At 43.3% G+C, this 25,221-nt stretch overlaps 2 protein-coding genes and 1 long non-coding RNA gene across 4 annotated transcripts in view; 2 read left to right on the top strand and 1 right to left on the bottom strand.

Moving 5' to 3' along the window:
* The first annotated feature begins 415 nt into the window (after positions 1–415).
* On the top strand, positions 416–1,332 carry Tshb (thyroid stimulating hormone subunit beta). Its single transcript, XM_013118100.3, has 2 exons — positions 416–577; positions 1,002–1,332. The coding sequence occupies exons 1-2, from the start codon at positions 416–418 to the stop codon at positions 1,254–1,256; spliced, it is 417 nt and encodes a 138-aa protein (XP_012973554.1). The 3' UTR covers positions 1,257–1,332.
* A 7,549-nt stretch (positions 1,333–8,881) lies between these two features.
* The window catches only part of Tspan2 (tetraspanin 2), a 38,373-nt gene continuing 22,033 nt past the window's right edge, over positions 8,882–25,221 (bottom strand). For both annotated transcript variants that reach the window (XM_005076528.4, XM_040752138.1), the window contains 6 exons: positions 22,231–22,328; positions 19,799–19,873; positions 18,828–18,926; positions 17,263–17,334; positions 12,679–12,762; positions 8,882–11,219 (listed from right to left, as the gene is read on the bottom strand). In XM_005076528.4, coding sequence (XP_005076585.1) covers positions 11,154–11,219; positions 12,679–12,762; positions 17,263–17,334; positions 18,828–18,926; positions 19,799–19,873; positions 22,231–22,328 — 494 coding nt within the window. In that variant the 3' untranslated portion in view covers positions 8,882–11,153. The remainder of the gene's footprint in view (positions 11,220–12,678; positions 12,763–17,262; positions 17,335–18,827; positions 18,927–19,798; positions 19,874–22,230; positions 22,329–25,221) is intronic.
* LOC110342118 lies at positions 16,394–18,841 on the top strand. Its single transcript, XR_002384117.2, has 3 exons — positions 16,394–16,430; positions 16,772–16,845; positions 18,751–18,841. It is a non-coding gene; the product is annotated as an uncharacterized LOC110342118 (long non-coding RNA).

Genomic DNA, 25,221 nt, shown 5'->3' on the forward strand with positions numbered 1-25,221 from the left:
TTCCTAAAGAATATTTATTAACTTACTTCTTATAATGATAGGCATTTTATTACTGCTGCATTGAATGAATTATTTCACACTTAGTTAACAGAAAGGTGTTAGTTTTCTGTTGTGATGTAGCAAGCTTTCATGTCACTTCCCAGGGGAGCTAGGTGGCACTTGTAGGCAAGCCCTCTAAGATGTGAGCTTCTGTCCTACAGGTATATGGGGTCATAGCTGCATTTGAGTGTAAATGGGAAGGTTTGAAAAGATTGGTTATGTAAAAACACCTTATGTGGGGCTCAGAGATAATTAACCATTCAATATATCTTAGCTGTTCTCTTTATTGGCTGTGTATATATCTGCATAAGCTTTCCACAGATGTGTACAGAAAGGATACAGGAAATGAGTTCTGTGATTTTATCTTTGATTCAGCATGAGTGCTATCATCCTGCTCTCCGTGCTTTTTGCTCTTGCATATGGACAAGCAGCATCTTACTGTATTCCAACTGAATATACAATGTACGTGGATAGGAGAGAGTGTGCCTATTGCCTAACCATCAACACCACCATCTGTGCCGGGTATTGTATGACACGGGTATGTTATTCACTATACTTCTTTCAGTTGTAAATTATATAGGCCTAATATATATAGTATTATTTTCTAAATCCAATGGTACTGTCTCCTTGGGGAGCCAATAGCATTGTTTTCAGAATTATAATAGTGTGACTCTGTTTAGAAAAAGAAATTCAGATATATTTGTAACAGTCTACCCTGAATTTATTTAAATCTTATTTTGTTCTCATGATCAAAGGTAAATGAAAAGAAAGTGTTGGTTTTTTTTTTTTGGTCTTTTAGGGGTTAAATGTCAATGTGTTAAGCTAGAATTGAGTAACAGAGTTCAAGAGTCCTCTATAGGTCATCACTGAAATAAAGGGGTATCAGTAAATTATGGTCTTTCTGTTGTACTATCTAAACTAGTGTAAAACTTATCATATTATAATCCCTTTTCTTTCCATAGGATATCAATGGCAAGCTGTTTCTTCCCAAATCTGCCCTCTCCCAGGATGTTTGTACATACAGAGACTTCACCTACAGAACTGTGGAAATACCAGGATGCCCACACCATGTTGTTCCTTATTTCTCCTACCCTGTTGCCTTGAGCTGCAAGTGTGGCAAGTGTAATACTGACTATAGTGACTGTATACATGAGACTGTCAAGACCAACTACTGCACCAAGCCACAGACATTCTATCTGGGGGGATTTTCGGTCTAACTTTAACAACATTGCCACTTGCAATCTGGTTAAATGTGTTTACCTGGAATAGAACTAATAAAATACCATTGATACATTTTGCCGGGCATTTAATTCATAGGCACATCCACACAGGCATTAGGGAGCTTAAGAAGCTTTAGAAGAAGGGGTGCATGAAAGAGGCTGTCATGGTTTCCATACCGAGCAGAGTGGAGGCAAAGTGAAAAGCAGGAGCATGAGCTGCTGCTGCAAGCCAGCCCAGGGAATGTTTCCTGCAGACAACAGGGGGTCTGTCTTGACCTAGAAAGCAAATGTGAAGCTACTACAGAGTTCTAGGAAGAAAGGACTGCCATTAAAAGTTGGAGGGATACATGACATCAGGATACTAGGAACATTGTCACTTTAAGGGCTAGCAGCAGGGCTGGAGTGCAAATGGTGAGACAGGGGCGAATAAAATCTGTCACAGAAAACTTTATCCTAGTCCTGCAAGTGCTCTGGATAAAACTCCACCAAGACTCAGCTAAGAGCGTGGGCACCATTCTCTTTAATTTAATTACACTGGTGGGCCAACTGACCTATGAAAGGTATACCCCGGAAGGTCAGCTTATAAAACCGAGAAAAGAGGCCACGATCATTTTACATGTGGAAGCCTAAATCCTTCATAGTCCCTCAAGTAACAAGAGATACTTTCCAGCAGTTGTACTGAAAGCAACTTGTGCTTTAGGGCTTTGGATATCGTAAAACACTAGTACAACCACCACAGGTTTTAGGGTTGGGGAGAGAGGGCTAAGAGATTCAAAAGAGTGGATTGTGTTGTTTTAACCTTAACCTTCATTCATAGGGAGACATTGCTTTGGGTGAATTGGCTTAAGAGGGGGTTATTTTTATTTTCCTTCCTTAGATGGTCCATCTTAAGAGTTGAACTTTTAAGTGTTCTGTGGACTCAACCTTAAAAAGACTGCCTTTTATTCAGTCATTAATTGTCACCATGAAGTCGAAAACTACTTGTCAGTAGGGCCATGTAGAGTGACTGTATTGCACAACCACTGGTTAAGCTCAGCTGGGTATCTTGTGAATGCCTGTATGGGGACGGGGACTCAGGGGAGGGGAAGATGGTACAGACAGAGAGGTACCAAACACACACTTTGCCAAGGATGAGGAAATACCTGTGCACTTCCAAACAAGAAAGAGTCAGAAACCTACAGTTCTTTCATCTTAATACCTAAAATTGATACTTTCATGACCACTAAACCTTGAACTGGGTCTTTTGAGTTCTCATGTCAACTGATGATTGTTTAAGATTATTTATCAAATATAGATTTTTGATGGATGTGTAAAATGTGTAAAGTTCAAACCTATCTGGCATTAGCTACAAATGATTCTCAAGCATCCTGAAAGTGATTTTTGTCAAAAGATTTGGACTATAAGAAAGGACAAGTTGCTTACAGAGGCTACTTACAGACATCTCAACTTTGACAGATTTTATTTTTTGAATTACTTCAATAAATTTCCTAAATATGCAGGGGGGGAGGGCCAGCTCAGGACATGGGTATAACCAGCCAGCACTATCTCTGTCACAAGAGCCTAGAGTGGGTGCATGACTCACTTCCTTTCAATGAAGGAGGTGTGTTTGGAAGATGCACATGTGAATTTTATTAAACTATCCTTGAATCTGGAGCTGTTCAAAACACAAAGACCCTTAGGGTGGAGCTCAGGGACTTAGGGGCCCAACAACTTATCTTAGCTGGGTCCATGTGCTTGGCTATATGATAACTCTGTTTTGAGGGACCTTAGTGTCCTTTTGGTTTAACACAAGAGGAATGGGTAGAGAGGCTCAGAAATGGGAAGATGAAGGGCTGGAGAGATGGTTTAGAGGTTAGAGCACAGACAGTCCTTCCAGAGGACCTGGTTTCAATTCCTAGCACCCACATGGTGGCTCACAACTGCCTATATATCCAGTTCCAGGGAATCTGGCACTCTCACACAGACATACATGTTGGTAAAACACCAATGCACATAAAATAAAAATAAATTATTTTAAAAAAGAAATGGGAAGATGAATCATTGCTTATAATGTGGGAGAAAGGCAGACATTGGAGCATCCCTGGGAGTGATCATTAAATTCTCTCTAAAGTGTAAGGAGTAAGTTCTCACCAGAGGAACTCAGTGCTTAAAAAAAACTTTCTCGTTTGACTGAAATACAAAGAACTCTCATAACTCAAGGATTGGGGTCACTGTTGCAGCAGTGGTTAATGGTCAAACTCATTGAGAATAAGTGGAATGTACCAGAATGGATGTGTTGCAACTTAACAGCATAGCATGGTACTTCTTGGTAATAGAAAATTCCAATAATAGAAAGCCTTCTTTATATAACAAAATTGTCCTTAAAACTTAAGAATAGCAAGCCTGAGCTAAACACAAAAAGTATCTTATGGAGGTAACTTCCTCTCTCGCCTATCTTTTTATGCTTTTCTTTCTTGTCTGCTATAGTCAATTTTTCCTTTTCTGTTTTTTAAGACAATTTGGTGTCAGTTTCTTCAGCTCTCATTCATCCACTGCCACAGCTGCTCAGTATACATGTCCCTCCTGCTGGTGGCTGTGTGCTGATTTAGGTGCTTTCAGGACTCAAGTGTTCAGTCAAGTAGTCTGAGTGGGACTGATGGGGGTGAGCATGGTACTCAGTTTATGAGCTGGCCATAGAGTTGACTACAATCTTCCCAGTAGGAGTCATTCCTGGAACTTGATTTCACCTGTTGAAAAGAAGTGCTTGGTTTAGGGGTTGATAGAACAGGAACTTGGAACCACTGACTGTCATCTTTGGCATCTCTTAGTAACAGACAGTCTGACACAAAAGAGTGAAGCCAGAGGGGAGTAAGAAAGCCCAAGGACCTCCTGATTACATCTGAGCATAATTTGAAGCCCCCACCCTTAAAGAAAGCCACGCTTCCCCTTTTTGACATTTGCACTTGAAAAGGCCTATGTCGATGCAGCAGCTTTAGTTCCTGGCATTCCTAATGCCATCCCTTAGGCATGCATCTTCCCTTGCTGTTTCTCATGTTTCTTTTCCTCTTTCTTGGCCCTTCTCCTTGGTTGGAAGCATCTGTGATCTCCCCCATTACACCAAACAAACAAATAAAGAACCATGTCCACAACCCTGTGCAGTGTCTAGTTACGTCTCCCATGAGTTCTTATTCTAGGTCTTTAAAAAAGTTCACCACAATAGCCACACACTTGCTTACTTCTCATTCTCCTCTCAGTCAACTACACTTTGTTGCCACTCCTGCTGTCCGTCCTTTGAAGCTGTTTCAGTAAGGGTGGCCGTGGCTAGCTAGTGATCCAATGCACCACAGCTCTTGTTTTGACCCCTTTGCTTCCAAAGGGCCTGGTGAAGGACACAAATGTGTATTCACAATGCTATAGAGCTACAGCACTGAGTCTCAGCCTAGGCTGGCCTTGAACTTTTATGTAGTCCAGCTGGCTTCAAGCCTGCGGTCCTTATCTTTGGCTCCCAAGTGCTGATTTTACAAGTGTGGATCACAGTGCCTTACTTATTTTTAAAAATGCGTTTTTTAAAATCTTGCTTCTCAAAGATGGCTCAAAAATCTATGTTATTGTCATTAGCTGGTAATGTAGATCTGGACTGTATTTTGGGGATAATTTTGCTTGATGCTTCTAGAAGTATGAAGATTCTAAACTTTGAAGGAAAGTCTAGATCTATAGTAATCTCATGTCCAGTTGGTCATTTGGGCAAGGCTAAATGAAGAGCATATAAAACATTTGAATTTGTAGTAATTTGTCCTTGGATGTCCTAAGGAAGTACCTATTTTAGTTATCTGAAGCTGGCTTCCTCCTTTAAGAAACCATAGCTTTCCTTTTCTGTTAAATTAGAGGTGAGGTTAGATGTGAGATGCCAGCTACTGAAGGAACTCAGGCAGCTCAGACAGAATTTATGAATGTGTGGGGAATAAATAACTGTTACAGGATATTTAACTTTCTAGCATAGAGCTCTCTAATTATTTTAGATTTATTTTATAGGAACAAATATGTTACCTTCATGTATGTGTGTGTACCACTGGATCCTCTGGCTGCGAGCCACCATGTTAATGCTGGGAACTGAACCTGGGTCCTCTGTAGGAGCAACAAGTGTTCTAATTTCATACATTTCACTTTCACATTGAGGATTAAAAATTGTTATTTCTCTGTGCATATGTGCCTGCATGAGTTTATGTGCGCCATAAGCAGGTGCTCTCTGAGTTATCAGCAGCTGTGAACCACCCGATGGAGATGCTAAGACCCAGGTCCTCTGCAAGAGCAGCAAGCACTTTTGGCCACTGAACCTCTAGCCTCTCACTGGAGATTTAGTCATGAGCGGTGGCTTGTCTTCTTTGAAGCTAGACACTTTTATACAGAGATTCCTTTATAGCAAATTTAGTTTAGAGTTCTTTCCTGAGCTTCAGTGTCGTATATCCAAAGCCAGTTTATTTTTCCTCTTTTTAAAAATTTGTGTGTGTGCACATGCATACACATATCCTTGCGTGCCATGGTGTATTTGTAGAGGTCAGAGGATAACTTGTGGGAGTTTGTTGTCTCCTTCCATCATGTGGGATCTAGGGATTGAACTCAGGTCATCAGGCGTGGTGCTAGAACTCAGCCTTAATCTATGGAATCATCAGCCTCATTCTTTCACTTGAATGTTCTAATAATTATCTCTTCTCACACTGTTGCTATCTGCTTTTCCTTCTGTATATTACTCTTCCGGTGGTCAAGTCAGAAGCCCGATGTTAGCCTAGGTTCCAGTTTCTCATGTATACTTCTGTTGGGATGGGTGTCTAGCACATCAGTTAGAATCTTTAGGAGTGGTCTTTTGTTGTTGTTGTTGTTTTCTCGAGACAGGATTTCTCTGTATTGTTTTGGAGGCTGTCCTGGAACTCACTCTGTAGACCAGGCAGGACTGGTCTTTGCCATACAATCTCCTCATTCTGAAGCATAGTCAATTTTTTCTTTTCTTTTTTGAGACAGGGTTTCTCTGTGTAGCTTTGGAGGCTGTCCTGGAACTTGCTCTGTAGACCAGGTTGGCCTCAAACTCACAGAGATCCCCCTGCCTCTGCCTCCCAAGTGCTGGGATTAAAGGCATGTGCCACCAACGCCCGACACATAGTCATTTTTAAAGTTTGATACTTGAAAGCTTGGTTTGTTGAAAGTTTTATTTCATAACTCACTATTTAAAACTTTTCTCATTACCTTAGGACAAAAATAAGATTTGTATAAAACATGATTACCCAATGGAATCTTGAAATTTGCAGACAAATGGACGGTACTAGAGGAAACCAGCCTGAGTGACGTAACCCAGTCACAAAAAGAGAAACATGGTATGTACTCACTCATATATGGGTTTTAGACATGGATCAGGGAAGTGTCAGCATACAATTCAACTGCCAGAGAGTCTGGGAAACAGAACCTTTATCCAGTGACTGATAGAAGCAGAGACAGACACCCACAGCTAAACACTGAACTGAACTCCTGGAATCCAGTGACAGAAAGGGAGGACTGATGAGCAAAGGGGTCAAGACTGGGCTGGTTTACCCCACAGAAACAGCTGATCTGAACAAGGGGAGCTCTTGGACCACAGACTGATGGCTGGGAGACCAGCATGGGACTGATCCAGACCCCCTGAATGTGGGTGTCAGTGGGGAGGCCTAGGCAATCTATGGAGTCTTGGGTAGTATTTACCTTGGCATACAAATGGACTTTGGGTGCCCATCCCACAATGAGGGATGCTGTATCAGCCTGGATTCTTGGGGGGAGGGCCTAGGCCCTGCCTTGAATGAAATGACAGACTTTGGATGTCCTCCATGGAGGGCCTCACCCTCCCTGGGGATTGGAGTGGGGGGTTGGGTGGGGGACTAGGGGCCTGGTGGAAGGAGAGGAGGGGAGAGAGAGAGAGCTGGGATTGACATGTGAAGCAAGCTTGTCTCTAAATTAAAAGAAAAGATAGAAAAAAAAATACCACGGATTACCAGGGCTATTTATTTATTTTGTTAATTTGGACAAGCTCTCCTTGAATGTTTTCATGTGCTATTTCAGAGTCTTCAGAAAACAAAGCACACTTTTTCTTCTATCTTAACCTTGGCCAGTGTGTAAGTGTTTTTCAGGATTCAGGTTAAAGATGTCAACATCAAGGAAGTTTTTCTCTGGACCACTCTTCCCAAATTTGAGTGGGCCCACTCTGGGTTAATGATTATCATAGCACTTATGGCAATACATGCCTGCTTTTCCAATCTCAGCTTGTCATGTCCATGTTCTGCTAAGGGATCATCAAATCATAAGATAACTTCAAACAGTAAAAAAAAATCAGAATGTAGATTATGAGGAGGAGCAGGCTCAGAGAAAAACATTCAAATGCTAGCTGTGACTACTATATAGTTTTTGAATTAAAACAGAATTGGAAAATATATTGAAAGTTATTAATGAGTTCAACAAATGTTCATATAGCTAACTGGGATCATGTGGAACTATCTTCAGTTTTGCATGATTTTTAGAAAACGATTTATAACAGACCTTCTGTCAGAGTATCAACACAATTATAATAGCTAATATTCAGTAGTTCCTAGGTATGGTAAGCATTTTATATTTGTTATTGACTTATTTAATAACAAACATGTAATTTAAATTTCTTTAACTAAATTTTTCCTATTTGATAGAAGTAAAAGTCTTATAAAATATACATAGAAACTCCAGAACACAAAAAGGTTTCTGGTATATTAGCTCAACACTTTCTGAAGCCAGATAGACTTGGCTTTGTAAAACACAGGGCCTGGTACTTGTATTCATGATGTTTTCCCCGTTTCCAGTGGACAGGATCTGAACTGTAAAACCCTTCATTGGTTATAAGAACACCAAGTAATAACATTTTTTATTGTTGTCACCTTTAAAATATATCTATATAAAAAATCCTTTTATAGTTAAATGGGGGATGTTTAAAGAAAATGGAAAACTGTCACTCTTAAAATTCACACAGATATCATCAATTTGATTCAGATGAGCTCAAGCCAGTGCTTCCTTTAAGAGTCATAGATTGCTCTTTTTATGTGATGGGGAAATGGGCTTGGTGTTCAAGAGCATGTCAATGAGGCCATGAAAACTGGGCTGTGGGGAGTCCTAGAGGCTAACCTATAGACCTCAGAAACCACCTACCATTGATAAGAAAGCACCTCATTGAATATTTGGTAAACTTATTTCAGAAGGGAGAAAGCGTCATGTTCTTTATAGATTATTTTTGAGATTATCTCTCCACGAGTCTCATTCTCAGCCAGCAACATCTGTTAGATTCCTCACAGGGAAAGGACAGCTGTTAATGCAGGAGAACCACAGCAGGCCAAGATGAATTTGACAGGCCAAGCCACAGATAACCATGTTTTTCTGGAGTGAAGAGGAACAGTTTGGGTAAATGGTGTTATTTGAAACACAGCTATATGTAATTAGAATCTTTAGGGTGCTGCTTTTGAGTCCATCTCACAATGACAGGATGGAAAGATTGTCAACTTGTGTTTACTATATTGTCTGGGTAAATTGGGTAACTGATTTAAATAAGTGATGTGAAGGTATATAAGAAGATATACTACAATTTTAAGATAACTCAGGCAGAGTAAGTACATAGAAAATTTAATTAGAAATAACTTAAAATTTTTGGGTTTGATTTCAAATTAGTTCATGTATACAGAAATAACTGAAAATGTATACACATGTTCATGTGTATACATGCAAACATTTATCTCCATAATTTCATACAGGTACACATGTATTAAAATTACATATGTATTTAAGATATGTATAGGTTCAAGACATAGGGATTATATATCTCTATAGATATAGCTTTATCTATTCACATAAAGATATATATCCATCTTTATTCAGAGATGGAATTCTCTATTTTTACTCCACACATTCTTTGGAAAGCTTAACCCATAAAGAGGTATACTAATCACACATGACACAGATTTCTAAATTTATTTCTCTGCGGTAAAAAATTATTTCTCTTCCTTTGCTTATAGTTACTGTGATTTTTCTTTAAAGTTGTTCATTCAGATAGAGAGTGAAACTTACTTCTGTAGAGCAGGAAAAAAATTCTTAGCTGGAGTAACCTGAGTACACGCTTCAGCCTGTTTTCTATCTTCAGGTAGATTTATAAACTAACAGTATAAGAAAGATTGACCTCTTTGCTTAAAAGGTTGCATTTGTCAACTTCTGGGGTCTAAAAATCATGAAGTGATTTTTAAAATAATCTTTTGCTTAGGTTAAGTAGTCCCACACAGTTAATTAAGCTTTTAACTCCCTCACATTTCTTCTCTAAAGCTAGTAGCAGTAGCAAGAATGGCAGAAAGAGAAAAGTAGGTGATGTTGGGCGGGAGAGACCATCCGAGCAGATGTGTGTTTTCAGCAAAATACTTTGTAACAGTTTCTTGAAGCACAACACTTTAACACATACCCAAAATTCCTAGTGGGTACAGAGGCTCCTCCTAGGGTTTCTAAAATCCCTCACACTTTCACTTTTGTGTGACCATATGCAATGCTAAAAATCTGTAATTTATGTTCTTTAGCAAGTTGTTGAATCATGACAAACATGCCAATTTAGGTTCCTGCTGTGGATTTCCCACTGCAGCCAAAAGGCTGAGGAGTGGCTAGGTTTTTCCACTTAAAATCAACCACTCAGGCCCCCAAAGAACCTGCACATTTATTTCCACAAGGATTTGCTGAGAAAGAATATATTTGTGCTGTAGCTATATGTATAACAGTATTCTTGATTCACTCACTAACTTGCCTTTGTCGTGTGCACGATCTTGGAGAAGGTGTTTATCTTGCTTTAACCAAGGTACTCATAACATAATATCTGAGTTATAGGTGATTTATTTATTTTAAAAGAGGAAAACTGTATTCTTAATCTATAAAGAATTCTCTATATGGAAAATTAGAAAAACGCAAAAAATTAGGAAAACATGTAAACTCAAGTTATGAGGTATTCCAAAGGTGCAGTGTTAGGAGGGCCCTCCCATTGGCACACTGCAGAGCTCTCGCTGTTTGTCATAGCGTCTGGAGAAGCACAAGAGTGGGAGATAAAAGCCCTTTGGGAAGGTGAGGCTTCCAGCGTTCAAAGCAGAGTCAGGAAAGAAGAGGGGTATAGCAACATCTACATGTCTTTGTATAGCAAAATTCCCCCTTAAAAGTGGTTATTTTTAGTCCTAAAAACACCCACTTTCATGTGGCACGTGCTTGTCTATGTAACTTCTCTTTCCAGAGAGAGGTTTTCTGCTTTTAAATACTAAGGAAGCATGTAAGGAAGCATGATGTTTTCAAATTGGATTTTCTATGCTATATTTACTTTTGCAGATGGGTTTAGTTCTGAAACTGTGATTTACTGTTCTCCAAGAAACCTTTACACTCAACTCAGACACAGTCAAATCTTGACATTGCTCTGTGACCCCTCAATTCTCATAACTTATTGCTTCCAATAGCAAGAAATCCTGCATTCTCTTTATGTATCTAACTTTCATGGCTAAAATCTGAGAAACGGACCCGTTATCACATTCCCTAATTAGCCAGGTTTTGTAAGTCTTTTAAAGCTTGATCACTCCCCCCCCCCCGGTACTTCAATAGGTTATTCTCCCTGCATATAAGAACTAGGGATTCCCAGGAAACAGATATCAGTGTGTGCAATGCATATACCAGAAACACACAGACCACACATGACATTCACTCAAGGGGCAAATCAGTAATGAGTCAGACATACATACATGTGCAAATATACAGTTAACAGCAAATTATTTTAGCTTCTAATATCCTGAATGTTAAAAGTGAGCTGAGATAGCTCTTGTGACATTTAGCATGAAAACTCTCAATCGCAATTTTCATGAAAAAGTATTTTCAAATCACATCTCGTGAGTTTCTTATTGCACAGCAAAGCACCATGCTGAAGATCATGCCGAAGATCTGCAACAGAAAGAAGCACATTAGCAGCTTCCACACGTGGTTTGATAAAACGAGCAGCAAACTGTGGTGGTGTCGAGCTCAAGTTACTACATAATCCTAACCAATGACACTGGCTGTAAATGCCATTTTTGTGTGTTCTTTGAGGATGGCTATAAGTAAAACTTCTGTATCAACCTTGCTGAATTGTGGTTATCTCAACAGATAAGTCTGTTTGAAGTAAGGGCTCTGTTTCTGGCTTATAGTTCTTAACAGTTATGAAAGATTGATACATTTCTGGTTTTTGAATTTTATATTTTAGATGAATCTCAGATTTATTTTATTCATTCATAAAAACATGTTCTTAATTTCTTAGGTAAATGGACTTATGGTCTAACTCAGAAAAGCTTTAGTTCCTACAGCAGTGAAATCTTGTTAAACAGTGGGGCTTCTCTTCATTCTTGGTCTATTTCTACCCAACGATAAATGACTGTTTAACTCAGTAGTTCTACCAAAACATAATGGAAGTTATTGAACTATAATATTCCTGACGTCTGTCTCTTGGATAGTTCTCTAAGAAGCCAAATACCTGGACAGAACTATTTTCCCTCTGGTTGGAAGAAAAGAATACCAAAAGGTCCTTTTTGTCTTCAGTCATTACTCCTACAAGTCCACAGCCAGAGGAACCCTGTCTGTGGGTGCCTCTAAATGACTGGTAATATTCATTTTTAAAATTTGGTGCCATGACCCTGATTCTCTCCTCAATCCCATCCTAAGACAACTAGGATCTGTGAATGTTCAATGCATCAAGGAAGGAGTAATGGGAAGCCAAAGGCAGACAGAGCTAAGGGCACACACAGCAAAGAGTTCAGGTCTGTGGCTGACAGGACCCAAGCCAGTGTGTGGCCAGGGGACATCTAATGGGCATTTGTCTAAGTGATTATACTGTGCAGTCCTTCCGGATAGAAGAACAACTCAGGAAGAAACTCCTGCTGATTCCAGGCAGATAAGCAAAGGCATCCCTTTTTTCATGGCTACAAGTTTGGATATGACCTCCACCTCATCCTGGGTATAGTCTGAAGGGTGCCCTATGAAAGATCCCAGCATGTGGGGGGTCATGAGTCAGGGCTGTCTGCTTCTGTTGAGACTTCGTCATTGTTAGGACTGTCTACTTGATGCCTCCAGTATGTGGGATGTTTTCAAACTGCTTGTGCTGGCTAGTTTTATGTCAACTTGACACAAACAAGAGTTACCTGAAAAGAAGGAACCTCAACTGAGAAAATGCACCCATAAGATCTTGTGGGGGAATTTTCTTAATTAGAGATTGATGAGGAGGGCCCAGCCCATTGTGGGTAGTGCTGTGAACAAGGGTTTTTACCCATTTCAAGAATCCCCATTTAAGATACTGTACCTCCAACGTAAAAATGTAAGGTTCTAATGCTTCTAAGACAGCAAAAACAATTACATTTTAGAGCTTTCTTACCGTGAGACCCGCAATCCCAATCCCAACGATTCCAATGAGCTGGAGCTTAACACTAATTGTGGTTTCAATTTTGTCAATGCAATTCTGTTTTGGAAAGAAAAATAAAGTCAGCAGTAAAAACTAATTGCGTGATTCATGCCCTGACCCAATCCTTTCGTTTTCCATGATGGCTCTGTAAATTCATCTATGTCAGCTTCTTCTCATATGTAAACCATCTCATGAGTAACATGAGATACAAGCAAAAATGTAGTGAGGGGGCAAATGCCCCCCCCGTATGATTCTCCTGTTTAGGCCAGTGGTCGGCTTCAGGGCTCCGAAGTTTAGCTTCACAAAGCTGTTTCTAGGGGACTTCAGGCATTCCAAAACTTGAGGCCTTTTCTTATTTTCAGCAAAGAAAGATACTTTCTAAATAATAGCCCCCTATTGTCATTTACAATTTAAAAGGGATTTTATACACTTGCTCTATGCAAGGCATGCATTACCTATTAAGAGACTAAAAACTAATTGTGTGACTATTTAGTTTTTACTGCTGACTTGCATGGAGTCAAGTTAAATTATGGAAAGTCAATACTTAGAAAAACCAGGTCTGGGGAGTACCAGCCTACAATCCCACGGCCAGAGAGTCTGGGAAACAGAACCTTCATTCAATGGCTGATGGAAGCAGAGGCAGACTCCCACAGCTAAACACTGAGCTGAACTCAAGGAATCCAGTGACAGAGAAGGAGGACTGATGAGCAAAGGGGTTAAGACTGGACTGGTTTAACCCCCAGAAACAGCTGACCTGACAAGGGTTAGCTCTTGAACCCTAGAGACTGATGGCTGGGAATCCAGCATGGGACTGATCAAGATACCCTGAATGTGGGTGTCAGTGAGGAGGCCTAGGTAATCTATTGGGCCTTGGGTAGATCAGTATTTATCTCGGGTATACAAATGGACTTTGGGTGGCCATCCCACAATGAGAGATGCACTCTCACCCTGGACTCTTGGGGGAAGGTCTAGGCCCTGCCCTGGATGAAATGACAGACTATGGATACCCCATGGAGGGCCTCACGATCCCTAGGGAAATGAGGGGGTATTGGGGGGGTTGGTAGGAGGGCATGGGAGGAGGGGAGGGAAAGGGAGAGGGACCTGGGATTGACATGTGAAGCAACCTTGTTTCTAATTTAAATTTAAAAATAAAAAAAAGAAAAGAAAAACCAGGTCTTGAGAGTTAGTTGAGCTGTGGTTTCCTATCCTTGATCCTTAAGAGATCGTGAAGCCTAAGTTTGAAGAACCTTCATAGACAAGGAGGAGGTTGAGTAGGGGAGAGTGTGGACCATCTATGACCATTATTACTTTCCCAGTGCCAACAGCTTCCATTTGGAGTCTTCCTACATAGAGGGGTGCTCTCAGCCCAGATTTGTCCTCAGGGTACACTGATCTTTAGCACTCTCTGATATCCACATAAGTCACACAAAACGGTGACCACTTTCATGTCTCCCTTTCTATTTAACGTTTCTGGAGACCTCCTATCAGCCACTGTAGTGGACTGGTGCGTGTGCAGCAGTAAGCCATAGCTTCCTCTCTCCAGAAACTTGGCAGGGAGGATGCAGTCTCCTAGAAGAATGATGATGCATTCTGCTGGAGACAGCAGCTTCCTGGCACACCAGAGGAAACCAGTCAACGTGCAGCTCTTCCGGCATTCCTGTCTTCACCTGGGCTGAGACACTGCCTCCCTCTGTGTCAGGCACTGTGTAAGGTAGTGGGCACACAAAAGGCACAAGGAAACTTTGCAACTCCTTGTCCTTTGCTTGGAGATGGCGAGGCGCCCTTCTCTGTGGAAAGTTAGCTGCTTCACGGGTTCTGGGCCGCACTCCCTCTCCTCTCTGAGAGCCTGCCAGTCACCCTCTTTCCTTCCTATACATCCAGCCCCTTTCTCTCTGTTAACATCTCCATTGGCCAAGAGACACCACACACAACGTTTCCAATCTAAAGCAAGCAAAGCGCCTGTCCCCTGCCATCCTCCTCCAGCCCTGCCAACAGCCCTTCTTTCCACTCAGAGACAGTATCTTGTGTGAAAAACAAATTACAAAACATGTATTGGCTTTATTTATTCACAAGGGAATACACAGTCATTGAAATTTGGAAAATAGATATTAATAAAATGAAAATAAAAAACATCTGTCCTCTAAGATCATAACTAAAACTGTTGATGATTCTTGGGTATAAAAAGACCCACATACTCAGCTCAATTTTATATTAATCTGCGTGCTTTTATACTAAACATGAAGAAACTCCAAAAATACTGTCTTATATTATTTTTTTGAAATTGTGATTCCTAGTGGCATTAAAACATATCCTATGAAATGATATTTAAGCAATATCCTATTGTAGCATGTTAAGAGATCAGTATTTGGTTATTAATGTATATTATTTGTAATGAACACTGCACAAAATTTTCCACCCACATTTTCCCTGTGTGTGTGTGTATGTGTGTGCCACAGGAGCTGTCAGTCTTGTCTTTTGGTACTGGCTGTCTTGGGGACCCTAAAGTTCACCAGTCAATGTAGGTTGGCTCGCGAGCCCTGGGAACCATCTTCCTCTGCCTTCCCAGTACTGAAATTTCAGGCAGTTCCGCCATACGCAGATTTTTATGAGACAACAAAGGTTAAACTTGGGTCCTTGTGCTTAACAGCTGAGCTGTCTCCCCAGCTCCTGCACACATTAAAAAGATTCCATTTTTTAGGATAAATTCAGAGAAGTAGAGTTTCTAGACCAAAGGGCATGAGAGCTCATTTAACGTTCTGGGCTACATGACTGTACTAATCTCTAAGACCATTTCACATCATTCTTGCCCATATTATGCTATTAATAGGCGGAAAAGAAAACATGGCCAATTTCACATGTTAAACAATGGTGTCTTGTCATTTAGTTTCTGTTAATTTAAGATTGATTTTGATTGACTATGCTTTCTATGCATTTAGTAGTTGTTTGCCTTTCATCTTTTTGAGTTCTTTTTTTCTTGTATTTGGCTCAAACTACATAATTACCTCTGTGCAGAAGATGTAGTTGAACTCTTGTCTACACTGAGTCTTTACCTGGTTACCCTTCATCAGGTGTCTCCTATATGCCTTCCGGGGGCTCTCAGAGCACCATGCAAGCTCTGTCCATAACCCCGCTGTGCACTGTGTCAACTCTAGTGTTTGTATCTCCTATTAGACAGTAGGTCTCATGCATCTTTGTATCCACAGTGCCTGGAAGGCACTGTGCCAATCTCCTCAGCGGCAGGTCCTTGGCGTCTGACTCCTCCTAATGTCCTGTTTAGCTGCTCCCCCTTGCCCAGCCTTAATAGTGGTGTTGCTTAGACTATTATTCACATTTTTCTTTTTTTCCAAATCTCATGAGTCAAATACATGTCTCTAACTCTAAGATTATAGGTCATCGATACTTAACATCTCTTTTAAGCCACACACCAGATTTTCCAAGCCACAATGTTTAAAACACCGAAATGGGGCTGAAGAACGAAAGACCCATGGTGAAGAGCAGAGGGCATCATGCCAGGAGGTGCACAACTGCCTGTAACTACAGTTCCGGGGAACCTGACTGTTGGGGAAGTCCTGTTATTTGCCTGTGCATTTGTCAATAAAGTACTGTCTGGCCAATAGAAAACCTAGATAGGAGGGACTAGGAGTCGAGGAGGATTCTGGGAAGGGGAAACACAAGAGAGTCAACATGTGACGCCATGGGGGTAGGACGCTGGGAACTATTCTCCGGTAAGAAACATACTTAGATTAACAATTATGGGGTAATTACTTAAGGCAGAGCTAGCCAGTAAGAGACAAACAAGGCCAACAGCTTCATAATTAATATAGCCTCCTGTGTGTTTATTTGGGACTCATGCGGATCTAGAACCAGGCTGGCGCGGCAGAGCCCAGGCGACTGGCGGGGGATAAACCAAAGCGGCTAGCAAAAGAAAAAGTTTCTCTTAACACCTGACCCCTCTGGCTTCCGAGGGCTGTGCAAATCCACATCTTTCTTTCTCTTATATGCATAAATAAAACATCTCTCAAAAAATCCAACAAACCCACTATACTGTCCCTTTTCTCCATAATAGGCTCTTTCTCCTCTGTTCATTAATTCAACGAATGGCATCATCTTCTGTACCAGTGGAGAAGCCAGAACCCAGTGGTGAGCTCTCATCTCTGATATCTATGTAGTCATCAGTGCTGGAGATGCTACTGAGGGAGGGACTGTCTCTTCTCTTAGACTTGTAGAATACATGACAGAGCAGTTAAATTTATCAGTGCTGTGACTGTCTCAGAAAGACATGGTGGGGGTGGGGTATGACAGCGGCACAGACTGCCAGCCCTGGTGAGATAAATTAATGTGCCTTAAGCCCATGGTGTAGTCACTGGCAAGCAAGCTTCCCATCATCCCCTGGGGTATGAGGAACTGACTCAGGGATGCTCTTTTGTTCACATGGCATGAGTAAGGCTCAGGAGACAGCCCCCTCGAAGGAAGGACTTGAGTCCTCTGCCTCTACCCTGACACCAAAACCTCCCCACAATAGGGGGTTGCTGGGGGAACCCGAAACACCCAGCTTACCTTGTGGCCTGGAAGCTCCTTTGGACAGGTCGGCTGGACTGGTTCAGAGCTTTCTTTCCCGCAGCACTGAAACTAGAGAGGAAGAAGAGGCTTTAGGACATGGGGCGGGGCGGTGGGAACGACCGCATGACAGGAGTCCCGGGCATCACTGCTGGCTGGCCATGCCGAGGCCCAAAACCGCTGTGAGGCCCAACCTGCTATTTCTGGAGAGCGAAAGAAGAATCATGGAATTGTGCTAGCAACTCAGGAACAGCTTCTCCAAAGCTGCGTTAAGTTTTTTTTTTTTTTCCCCAGTTTAAATTTAGATAAGAAACAAGGTTGCTTCACAAGTCAGTTCCAGGTCCCTCTCCCATTCCCTCCCTTCCTCCCGTGCCCTCCCCCCAACCCCCTCCCCCCGTTATCCCCTCATTCCCCCAGGGAGGGTGAGGCCCTCCATGGGGGTGTCCATAGTCTGTCATTTCATATAGGGCAGGGCCTAGACCCTTCCCCAAGAGTTCAGGGTGCGAGTGCACCTCACATTGTTCTATGGGAGTCCAAAGTCTGTGTGTATACTTGGGATGTTATGATAGGAAGTGGCTTGAGGCTGAGTGAGGCAAGGAGCTAATTGATGGTGTCCTCCATAAAGGCCACTTTAGAGACAGGAGTGGGGCCTCACATGCCATCCTTCAGACAAGGAGCTAATTGATGGTGTCCTCCATAAAGGCCACTTTAGAGACAGGAGTGGGGCCTCACATGCCATCCTTCAGACATGAAGTCCCAAAAACCTGCGGAGGAGCAAAGCTTTGCGAGCTTTGGGAAGATGTCATTAGTCGGGGACTGTGACAGAGAGGAGACAGGAAAGCCCGGGGCCTGAAGCGCAGGCCTGAGTGCTGGCTGGCAAGCTGCCTCAGCGCTGGCTTTTAGGACAAAGGGTCTGTGTGCTGCCTGATACCTCTGAAGAGCCTTCTAAGACCTCTTGTCTTATAGAGCCAGGCATTTGAACACATTGGCTCAGAAGTTCCCAGTTACTTCTCTAGAGGACAGTGCCTAAGAAGACAGAGCGGCCCATTTCCTTCCTAAGCCTTTCTCGACTATATGTAGCTCTAAGCACTGCACTCTAGCACATTCCCATGGAACATTCTAGAAGGGAATATAGTTGCCTCCCCACAACCTTTGTTTTGTAAATAGGAGTGAGCTGAGCAGCTATCAGAGAGGTTAACTAACCCCTTCCGCACCACAGGGCTGCCCCTGAGCTTCCCTGGCTTGAAGGCCACGGTCCTTGCTTGCTTCTGTCATACCAGTGTCACCACTGAGAGGAAATGACATGCATTTGGGTGGCTTTCTCAGTGCCCTGCTCATGCTTTTGGTCTTTTTGGGCACACACCCTGACTTCTTGTGAATCTGTGGTAGGTCTCATTCTAGTCAGTTTCCCCAAAACACAAGCCATAGCATCAGAGTTAAAATAGGAGGCGCCTGCTTCCACTTATTGTATTTATTTTTGTTTTCAAGTTGGGTGATTAGAGAAAGGCTGGCTCCTGCACCGTCTGTAGAAAATCTGACATCAAGGAAGAAGTAAAGTTACTCACGGCTGAGTGGAAGGTAACGAGAGTGCCATTTCCCCTTCCTCTGTCCTTAAGGTAATCGTTGTATGCCTCCTCATACATGGTCTGCACATGTCGTATAGCCTGAAAAATACCAGGACACAGTGAATGGGAAGTTGCAGACAATTTCTTTTACCAAGAAGAGCCCCCTTCCACTTCCTTTGGGAACACTGCTTTCCCACACACACTTCTGAAGATGGAGGACACACTGACTAACCATGCTTTCCTAGGTCAGAGCCACCTCTCACAGCAGGGCCTTCTAACCCTGATGGGCTTCCCTGTCAACTAGGCACATCTAGGAGATCTGGTGGAATCTGTGGAAGCATGCTTTCTTGCCAGCTGAAAGTCCTTCTAAAGGCCACATGCCCATGGGCTCCCCTTACAGCGTTTTCTGGGCACTAAGGATTGTACTTGCTTCTCACAATGGTGTGGCCCCTGTCTATGACAAGCCTTTGGGACACGTGACAAAGAGATGAGAAGGTAGGGTCTTTCTCCTTGCCCCATTCTTGTGTCTGTGACCTAATGCCTACCTCATTTTGAACTAGGGACAATCTTAAACTAGAAATCCAGTTAAAAAACAAACAAGCTAGGAGGTGGTGGCACACACTTTAATTCCAGCATCTGGGAAGCAGAAACAGGCAGATCTCTGTGAGTTTGAGGCCAGCCTGGTCTATAAAGCAAGTTCCAGGACAGAACTCCAATGATACAGAGAAATTCTGTCTCAAAAATCAACCAAACAAACAAACAAGCATACACCATTTTAAACATTGACTAGAAACCATATATTACCACTCATATATACATTTTGAGTCCTGCACACTACTAGGTTAAAAGGTTCTACTTACACATTTTGTGGGCTATTTTGTTTCTTAATAACATTTTAGAGTGAGTAATTTATGTTGTTTTCCATAAGAAGAATGCCTTAACAACCACAAAAACATCTAGGTTTTACTTACTACATCCTTGCCTATAAAAGCAAATACTCCAGTGGTTACTTCCGCAGCAAATATCACCAGCAGACAGGTAAAAAACTGTTGAGAGAAAATACTAATTTCATTAATTTAATACCTTTTCAATTTATTTAACCTGTTTGCATCTAGTCCCACTGGCAAGGCATTGGGTAAGAAGGGAAGCCCTTTCACACTTTGTCTCCTTCATCTGTCTGTCAAGGCACGGTGACTTGTCTGTTATTTCACTGAACAGTTGTTCACTGAGTGAGTGTTCTGTGCCAGGCACTGTCCTGTGTGCTGGTTATCCAATGGCAGACAAGATCCCAACCTCTCCACTATCATAAAGCTTATATTGAGCGGAAAAGATACAGCAGATGAATAAAGGTTTGAAAAATGTATAAGAGTATGAGATGGCAACATAGAAACCTATCATCACCTAGCTCAGTGCCCGGTAGTGACATATTCCATAAATACTTGATGACCAAGTGAGTTCTACAGAGAGGAATATGGTTGGACACAGCGCTGCCAGTGAGAAAGAGTGTGATGTGAGCATTGGGATCTGGAAGGCTTCTCTGAGGAGAGGGAGAGAGGAGTACAAGTGTGTTCAGGGTGTGTGTGTGTGCGTGTGTGTGTGTGTGTGTGTGTGTGTGTGTGTGTGTGTGCTGGGGGGTATCTGTGAGGTGTATGTTGGGAGGTATGTGTTCAGGGTGTGTGTGGGTGTGTGGGCATTCGGAATGTGTGTGTGGAGGTATGTATGCAGTGTGTGTGTGCAGAGTGTGTGTGTGAGGTGTGTGTGCAGGGTGTGAGCAGGGTGTGGGGGGGTATGTGCAGGGTGTGTATGCAGGGTGTGTGTGTAGGGGGTGTGTGGGGTGTATGCAGTGTGTGGGAGAATGTATGTAGAGTGTGTGCTGGATGTGTGTGTGTGCAGGGTGTGTGTGTGTGCAGGGTGTGTGTGGGGTGTATGCAGGATGTGTGGGGTGTGTATATGCAGGGTGTGCGTGTGTGTGGTGTGTACAGTGTGTGGGGGGATGTGCAGAGTGTGCCTATGCAGTGTATTAGTGGGGGGTATTGCAGGGTGTGTGTGTGAGAAGTGTGCAAGATGTGTGGGGTGTGTGCAAGGTGTTTGTGTGGGGTATGTACAGAGTGTGTGTGTGAGGTGTGTATGTAGGGTGTGTGTGGGGGTGTGTATGCAGTGAGTGTGTGGTGGGTATGTAGGGTGTATGCTGGGTGTGTGTGTGCAGGGTGTATGTGTGTGTGCAGTGTATGTGTGTATGCAGAGTGTGCATATGCAGCGTATGTGTGTGGGGTATTGCAGGGTGTGTGTGTGAGGTGTGTATGCAGGACGTTTGAGGTGTGGGGGTATGTGTAGGGTGTGTATGGGGTGTATGCAGGGGTGTGTATGCAGGATGTATGTGTGGGGTATGTGCAGGGTGTGTGTGTGAGGTGTGTGAGGGTATGTATGCAGTGTGTGTGTGTGTGTGTGTGTGTGTGTGTGTGTGTGTGTGTGTGTGCGGGGTATGGGGGTATGTTTGATGTGTGTCAGGGGAGTATTTTTATGGATAGAGTTCTACCAGCTCTTAGGTTTGCTGATCAAATTTAGCTCTGTGATAAGCAAAACGAAGCTTTATTTGGAGAAAGAGAGAATGGCAGTGTGACGAAACAGACATTTCACATAGCCCTAGATCTGAATCATCAGTCGTCAGGCAGACATGGAAAGCTCAAAGGCTGCAATGGAAATGGGAAATGAGGATTTCAGCGCACTGTGCTTCGGGCTCCCGTGAGAAACACAACGCCTTCCCTCTGCTCCCCACCTCCTTTGGCTTCAGAGTATCTGCTGCTAGCAGGTAACAGGTTACAGAAACTATTTTTTTTTAACAGAAGCTGCTGGTGAAAATAAGGTACCAGATGCCAGGCAGTGGTAGCACATGCCTTTAATCCCAGCACATGGGAGGCAGAGGCAGGCGGATCTCTGGGAGTTCAAGGCCAGCTTGGTCTACATAGCATGTTCCAGGACAGCCTCCAAAGCTACACAGAGAAACCCTGTCTAGAAAAAAAACATAGGCACCAGAGGGATGTTTCACTTAGTTATTGATCTTAACCAGAAATGCTTTCCTTATAAACAAGTTTTTTTTTCCTGGCTATGGGAATCTTTATGCTGCCACATCACAGTAAAATATTATTTTTTAAACAACAATCAATTTGTAAGCACTATTCCCCAAACATCTTTATACTGATGATCTCATTGTTTTCACATTTTCCATATGAGCAGGAACAAAGATAATACTATTCTCATGCAGGAGATGGAGGAAATTGACATCACAGACAGGGTTCAGTGCCAAAGCTTCTAGTCCTAGAGGGGCTAGCACTTCAAACCGGGTCTCCCAATTCCCTCCAGGGAAGTTCACCAACCCACCCTAACCCTCATAAACCCCACTTACTGATCCGAGCACACACTGTGACTCACGCATGGCTCCACAGCACCCGAAGAATCCCACAGCCATCATCAGGGCCCCAGCTCCAACCAACACATAGAGCCCTGTGGATGAGAGGCCAAGGAGACATTCAGAGCCTGACTAAGGTTAGGTCAGGGGAGCGCAGTGTGGAAGACAATAGCCCCGCCTCACATACCATCTGGACCCCAGCTTTCACCTCTGCACAGAGTTCTCCTGTCAACCGTAAAGGTGACACTTACTAACTACATTTCATACATACCAGCTCACTCAGCAAAGCCATCCTGTCTACTATCCCAGTGAACGTCTCATTAGGAAACTGAACCTGAAGGACACCAAGCAACCTGTTTGAGGGCACTCAGCCAGGGAGACGAGGAAGCCACCTCTCCCTACTGCTCAGAGCTGTTTCAATGACTGGCTACCACATGCCTCTAAAGTCCAAACATGGCTTCTCAGGCTCTGCACCTTTGTGCAGAAGGAGTACCTTATCCCCACAAACCAAATGATACCGAGTCCTGAAGTAATCTGAAGCTGGTACCACAGCAGGGACACAAGTGTGTTGATATATTGTTTATGATTTATTAAAGCCACTGGAGATCAAAATAGGAAAGCAGTCATACTAGTTAGCCATAGTAGTCAGGCACACATCTTTAACCCCAGGACTCAGGAGTAAGAGGTAGACAGATCTCTGTTAGTTCAAGGCCACACTGACTACATGAAATTGACCCAGTCCTAAAAGAAACAGCTCACACAAAGCTGATCTCAGCACTGGGATCACACACCTTTAATCCCAGCACTAGGGAGATAGAGACAGGAGTGATATGGCTGGGCAGAGAAAGGGATATAAGGAGGAGGAGACAGGAATTCAGAGCCTTTTGCCTCTGAGGCTTCGTGGAGACAGCACAGCCATTTCAGCTGGGTAGAAGTAAGATCTACTGGCTTGGCTGCTTTGCTTTTCTGATCTTCAGCTTGAAGCTCGAACCCCAATGTCTGGCTCTGGATCTTTTTTTTCATGCTCACCCAAGCCCAAACCTTCTCTTGAGCCCCAGAACCTCTTGTCTTGAGGCCAAGTCTTTGGGAGGGAAGAGTAGCTGCTGAGTGACAGGGGAGGAGAAGGAATGGAACAGGGTAAGAACAGAAGCATGGGACATAGTAACGAGTCATCAGGTTTGTGATTTCTTCTCCTTTAGAGGGCACCACATGTGGGAGGCCATGTTACGAAACAAAACACAACAAAATAAACAACCAAAGAGGATGGATAAGGTAATAGGCACCCAAGATACTATTCCTAGCACCATGTTCTAACCAAGAGCTTATTGTCCAGCTGCTAATTTTAGTACAATTGCCATGTGTGTGACAGGCTCTTCTTGTCATGCTCTGTTGTGTATACCTAGTACAGGTTTACTAGAGTAGCTTTTGTGATGGTTGTGAAGCACTGAGTGCTGCGGTTACCTCCATTCTTAGAGGAGCTGGGCCCGCAGAGGGTCAAGCTATTGTCCCAAGGTCACAAGCTGCAGTCCCTCACCCCCAGAGGCCATCCTGCCTCCTGAGCGGCAGCAGCAGCCTTACTTTGAGTGGTCAGAAATTTCACCTCCTAAGTCAAGCCCCAGGAGGTTTTCACCACAGAGAAAAAGGACAGCAATGTGCTGGTTCTGGGAGACTTGGGCCAAGCCTTGCTGATTTCCTCCTCAGATCCTGAGATAAGGGAGAACACAATGCTTGGACTGGCACTGGGCTCACTGTGAGTAAGCCTAATCGGTTGTTTTTTAAATTTGCATTTTAGTTAGATGAGTCACCTGGAAACCATTCTTATTCACCCAGAGGGCGGGGGGGGGGGGGGGGGGTGTGTGCTGGGGTCCCACCCCTGTGGGGAACCCTTGAGTCTAGCACGCAGGCATTTCCTGGGGCTCCTGGGGATTGCTCACCGCAGGTTTGTGGGCAGGCCTATCTGTGAACAGACCTAGATGAGGTTATGGGGTAGCTGTACTGCTTCCTGCACCACCCAGACCAAGACCAAGAGGCCCTCAAGGTGCTCCTGGGTTCCGAAGGGGAGGAGGGCTGGCTTTGCAGCCTGGAGGGGCCCACACACTTCCTGCGTTCCAGCCCCGTCACTTCCTCCAGTTCCCTTTTCTGTAAGAGGATCATTCATGGATGGATGTGGCTACAAAAGAACGGATGCCATTTTAAAAACAACAGTGTTGTTGGCTCCACTGTCTGAACACCTCATCGTCTTGATGTCTTCATTTTCAAAGCTCTTTCATTTCCATCATCTCCTCAGTTCCTTGAAGCAGGCTGCTTAGGTAAGAGAACATTCCTGCCATCACAAGATGTTGGAGGAGGCCTGACTCCCACCCTACACTCATTATCCAAGCAGGCTGAATAAGCAGCAGCGATGTCAATGCTGCAGCAACAACATCCTACCAGCTCCTTCCCATAATGCCTCAAGGGAGAGCCAGCTTATACCGATTTCTTGCTTAGATTGTCATTGCCTTCCCATCACTGCTACTACAACTGCCATTGATCCAGTGTGAAGACACAGTTAGTTTCCAGCTCCTGAAATCCTCATCTATCCCACACTCCAGGAAGCTGGAAAGCATCTTGATGTGACCACGTCCTGCTCTGGTGTGCCTTAGACCTTCACGGGGTCCCACAGTTCTCAGCAGATTTCATGTCTAAAAATCTTCTTCTACCATGCTTACAAGTGCACAAGTGAGAAACCTCAGTCAGTTTACATTTCTCCCATGGATAAAGCAAAATAAATTCAAAGTTCCAGACAGGCTACCTCATCCCACTGAGCATCTGTAACTTACACACACATTCTGAGATCCCATTACAATGAGCATGTATCAGGTCACCAAAGGGTTGTATTCTCCAGTGTCAGCCGAGTGGGATGGGGGCTCACATCCCAAGAAGGTCTGAAACAGAAAAGTGACGCTGCCCAAGAAGCAGGTGCCCAATGTATTGGGGGGGGGCCCAGTA

Source organism: Mesocricetus auratus, unplaced genomic scaffold (genome assembly GCF_017639785.1).
Source record: "Mesocricetus auratus isolate SY011 unplaced genomic scaffold, BCM_Maur_2.0 Super-Scaffold_100009, whole genome shotgun sequence".
NCBI lineage: Eukaryota > Metazoa > Chordata > Mammalia > Rodentia > Cricetidae > Mesocricetus > Mesocricetus auratus.